This window comes from Polistes canadensis, unplaced genomic scaffold (assembly GCF_001313835.1).
Source record: "Polistes canadensis isolate GaletaPanama2010 unplaced genomic scaffold, ASM131383v1 scaffold_375, whole genome shotgun sequence".
NCBI classification, from domain to species: domain Eukaryota; kingdom Metazoa; phylum Arthropoda; class Insecta; order Hymenoptera; family Vespidae; genus Polistes; species Polistes canadensis.
This window is the reverse complement of record NW_014569922.1, coordinates 14,890-19,624: the sequence shown is the minus strand read 5'-3', so window position 1 is coordinate 19,624 and position 4,735 is coordinate 14,890. Positions and strand designations below refer to the sequence as shown.

Genomic DNA, 4,735 nt, shown 5'->3' with positions numbered 1-4,735 from the left:
TCTATATACAAGTCGAACAAGACTGCGCTTAACGCGCAACCTTGCCGCACTCCCTGATCTGTTCTGAAGCTTTCCGTAATTTTCCCCTGAGTCTGTACTTCCGCTCTCGTTTCCCTATAWATCYCTTTAATTGTCTCCATCATTCTACCTTCTATCCCTTTATCCTTCAACTTCTCTATCATCTTTTCCCTGTTTACCCTATCRAATGCTGCTTTGAAGTCAATTATATTTTTCTTTTTTTATGATATAAAGGTACATTATTAGAGATACTAGGTTGAATATTTGTTTTCAGAATGCCAATTATGCTTAGAAGTTCCAATTGCATATTAACTAATAAAACTTCATTTCAAATGTCTAAAATAAATGAGTGTCCACATGATCCTGGTGGTTATTTCATTATTAACGGTCAAGAAAAAGTAATACTTATTCAAGAGCAAATGCTTAGAAATAGGATCATTGTAGAAGAAGATAATAAAGGATGCACAATAGCGTTTGTTAATAGTTCCACGCAAGAAAGAAAGACTAAAACTACTGTAGTTGGTAAAAACGGAAAATATTACATGAGACATAATATTTTTCAAGATGTAAATATATAAAAAATTATAATGAATAATATACAACATTCACTTTAATGAACAAAATAAAAATTACTAATAATTTATTTTATTTTTTAGGATATACCTGTTTCAGTGGTAATGAAGGCAATGGGAGTAGTAAGTGATCTAGAAATAATGCAATTTATTGGTGCCGAAGAAGAATATATGACAAAATTTGCATTAAGTTTAGAAGAATGTCATACTTTAGGCGTTTTCTCTCAAAATCAGGCTTTAAGGTCTTTATTTACAATAAAATTAAATTAATATAATATACAAAATAAATCTAATCATGTTTCTTGTTTTTTTTTCTTAGATATTTGAGTAATAAAAGGAAGCAAAAAAGATATCCTTTAATCAAAGGTAATCTTACTGATGAGATAAAGGATATTTTAGCTACTAATATTTTATCTCATGTTCCTGTAAGTATTTTAAAAATATGTTTATACTATAATTATTAAAAATATCTATTTAAAAAATGGAAAATATTGTATGAAACTATAGGTCGTTAATTTCAATTTAACATCGAAAGCCATTTATCTGGGCTTGATGATACGCAAAGTCATACAAGTGCAGAATGATAGAAGTCTTGTAGATGATAGGGATTATTATGGTAACAAGCGTTTGGAATTGGCTGGTTCCCTATTATCTCTCATGTTTGAGGATTTATTTAAAAGATTTAATCGGGAGGTATGTCTAACATTATATTTTTTTATCTTGTGAAAAAAAAATTTACATATTACCACATTTTGTTTATTTGCAGTTAAAACAAATTGCAGATAAAAATATACCAAAAATAAAAGCGGCCCAATTTGATATTGTAAAGCACATGAGACAAGATCAAATTACAAATGGTTTAGCATTTGCTATAGCGTCTGTAAGTTAAAATTTACTATATATATATATATATATATATTCATTTAATTTATAAATATTTTACTAATTTAAATAATATACTATATATAATACATGTGTGTGAACAAATATGTTCAATATTGAAATATATTTAAATCCATAGGGCAATTGGGTTATTAAAAGATTCAGAATGGAACGCCATGGAGTAACTCAAGTTTTGTCAAGGTTATCATACATTTCAGCACTTGGTATGATGACACGCGTTAACTCGCAGTTTGAAAAAAGTAGAAAAGTATCTGGTCCTAGATCCTTGCAACCGTCTCAATACGGAATGTTATGTCCAAGCGACACACCTGAAGGAGAGGTAAAAAATATCTTTTATCAATCTTTTAATTTATGTTTCATCACATTTTTCATGCGATTTATTTCAACAGAGTTGCGGATTAGTTAAAAACTTAGCTCTTATGACACATATTACCACGGAAGTAGATGCAAAACCCATTGCAAGATTAATATACAATCTCGGAATTGAAAATATCAATATTCTTGGTGGAGAAGCTATCTATGATAATCGTAGTTATATGGTATTTTTAAACGGAAATATTTTGGGCATCGTCAGAGATCATCAAAGACTTGTTGATACGTTCAGATTTTTACGCAGACACGGTCGAATAAATAATTTTGTTTCCATATATACGCAACGTCAACATAGGTATATCTACAATTTTGGTTCTCATCTTTATTATTATTAGTTATATTTCTTTACTATTATAGCATAATCTAATTTCCTTTTTTTACAGATGCATTCACATTAGTTCTGATGGAGGCCGTTTGTGTAGGCCGTATATAATCGTTAAAAATGGACAACCACTTGTTACGAGTAATCATATTGAATTGTTGGAAAGAAAAGTGATGAGATTTGAAGACTTTTTAGTAGAGGGTAAGTATACAGTGTAAAGATAACTAAAAAATGATAATAAATAAATTACTTAATGTTCTAATTGTATATTTAATATTCTCACTTATACAGGTTACATTGAATATTTAGACGTGAATGAAGAAAATGATAGTCTTATAGCGTTTGACGAAAAACATATAAATGCGAACACGACACATTTAGAGATTGAACCTTTTACATTATTAGGAGCTTGTGCCGGTTTAATACCATATCCGCATCATAATCAAAGTCCAAGAAACACTTACCAATGTGCTATGGGTAAACAAGCTATGGGAGCTATTGGTTACAATCAATGCAATCGCATTGATACACTTTTGTATACTTTAGCATATCCACATGTACCAATGGTTAAAACACGTACAATAGATCTCATTAATTATGACAAGTTACCTGCTGGCCAAAATGCAATAGTAGCTGTTATGTCTTACAGTGGATATGACATTGAGGATGCTTTAATTTTAAATAAAGCTTCTATTGACAGAGGATACGGAAGATGTTTAGTATATCGAAGTGCTAAATGTAATTTAAAAAAATACCCTAATCAAACGTATGATAGAATAATGGGTCCATTGGTAGATTCAAATACAAAAAAACCAGTATGGAAGCACGAGATCATTGACAATGATGGGATTGCTGCTCCGGGTGAAATGGTAGAAAATAGAAAAGTATTGGTAAATAAATCTACGCCATCCACCGCCGATTCAGTTAATCCTGCTAATGCACAAAATGAAACAGAATATCGTGATACTCCCGTACTATTCAAAGGTCCAGTTCCTGCTTATGTAGAAAAAGTTATGATTACTAGCAACGCAGAAGATGTATTTTTAATAAAACTATTGTTAAGACAAACTCGACGACCTGAAATAGGTGATAAATTTAGTAGTCGTCATGGACAAAAAGGAGTAACGGGTACAATCTCATTCTTCATTTTTTCTTTCCCTCTTATTTACATAAAATAGAAAATATTTTTCATTGCAATTTTATATGTAATAATTATATGTTAATGTATTTCCACGTAGGTTTAATAGTTGAACAAGAAGATATGCCATTTAACGATTATGGTATAGTTCCTGACATGATTATGAATCCTCATGGTTTTCCATCCCGTATGACGGTTGGAAAATTACTAGAATGTCTCGCTAGTAAAGCAGGCGTTCTTGAAGGAAAATTTCATTATGGAACAGGTAAATTTATATAAAAACATAAAAACTAAAATGATTAAGAGATGAGAGTATTGTAAATAATTACAAATTATATTCTCGCAGCATTTGGTGGTTCCAAAATTGAAGATCTACGAGAGGAACTCATTAATCATGGTTTCAATTATATGGGAAAGGACTTTTTTTATTCTGGTACTACTGGTGAACCACTTGAAGCGTATATTTATTCTGGCCCTGTAAGATATCTAATATAAAATCTTTTATTTTTATTTTTATAAGTAACTTTAGAATTGTATGAATATTATTTATTCAATATTAAAAATATTTATTTTTTTCTTGAACAGATATTTTATCAGAAACTCAAACATATGGTACAAGATAAAATGCATGCTCGAGCTCGTGGACCCAGAGCAGTCCTAACGCGTCAACCAACGGAAGGTCGTTCTAAGGAAGGTGGTTTACGTTTAGGTGAGATGGAACGTGATTGCCTGATCGGCTATGGAGCTAGTATGATGTTAGTGGAAAGACTGATGATATCAAGTGATGCGTTCGATGTTGACATTTGTAATAAATGTGGTCTAATGGCATACAGCGGTTATTGCCATAGTTGCAGATCTAGCTCTTGTGTTTCAACTATTTCCATGCCATACGCTTGCAAATTACTGTTTCAAGAATTGCAATCTATGAATATTGTACCTCGTTTAACATTGAAACATTATTGTGATTAAATATAAGTATTATTTATGATCATTTACGAATAAAAAGAATTAATTTGTTTCGTACGAAATTATTGTATTCAATTGATTTCATCGATATGATTTTTTTCCATTAATTAAATGACTACAATTTAATATATATATATATATATGTAATTCTCTCTCTCTAGTCTTTTCGTAGTAGGAATTATGAGAAGAGAATAAATCTCATAAGTGCAATATCAAATCGTGTAAAATTATTTTAAGTTGAATAAAAGACAAGTGTCTTATGCGATGAAAGTTGACTACGCGTAAATTCTAATATAAAAGTCGTTAAGCAACCGGTAGTGTTGGTGTAACAATAAAATAATCAGGCAATGAAAGTAGAAGAGGAAGAAACTATATAATCAGATTTTTATTGCACAACTTACCAAGTTTTTTACAATGTCTTATCATTATTTCACTTATAATTAT

At 30.2% G+C, this 4,735-nt stretch overlaps 1 protein-coding gene across 1 annotated transcript in view; it reads left to right on the top strand.

Moving 5' to 3' along the window:
* Positions 1-4,353, top strand: part of LOC106792084 (DNA-directed RNA polymerase III subunit RPC2) — a 6,453-nt gene extending 2,100 nt beyond the window's left edge. Inside the window, exons 4-15 of the mRNA XM_014758225.1 lie at positions 293-584; positions 675-832; positions 910-1,015; positions 1,098-1,283; positions 1,357-1,470; positions 1,612-1,812; positions 1,883-2,160; positions 2,249-2,388; positions 2,479-3,315; positions 3,426-3,590; positions 3,672-3,802; positions 3,911-4,353. Coding sequence (XP_014613711.1) covers positions 293-584; positions 675-832; positions 910-1,015; positions 1,098-1,283; positions 1,357-1,470; positions 1,612-1,812; positions 1,883-2,160; positions 2,249-2,388; positions 2,479-3,315; positions 3,426-3,590; positions 3,672-3,802; positions 3,911-4,294 — 2,992 coding nt within the window. The 3' untranslated portion in view covers positions 4,295-4,353. The remainder of the gene's footprint in view (positions 1-292; positions 585-674; positions 833-909; positions 1,016-1,097; positions 1,284-1,356; positions 1,471-1,611; positions 1,813-1,882; positions 2,161-2,248; positions 2,389-2,478; positions 3,316-3,425; positions 3,591-3,671; positions 3,803-3,910) is intronic.
* Positions 4,354-4,735: the final 382 nt, after the last annotated feature.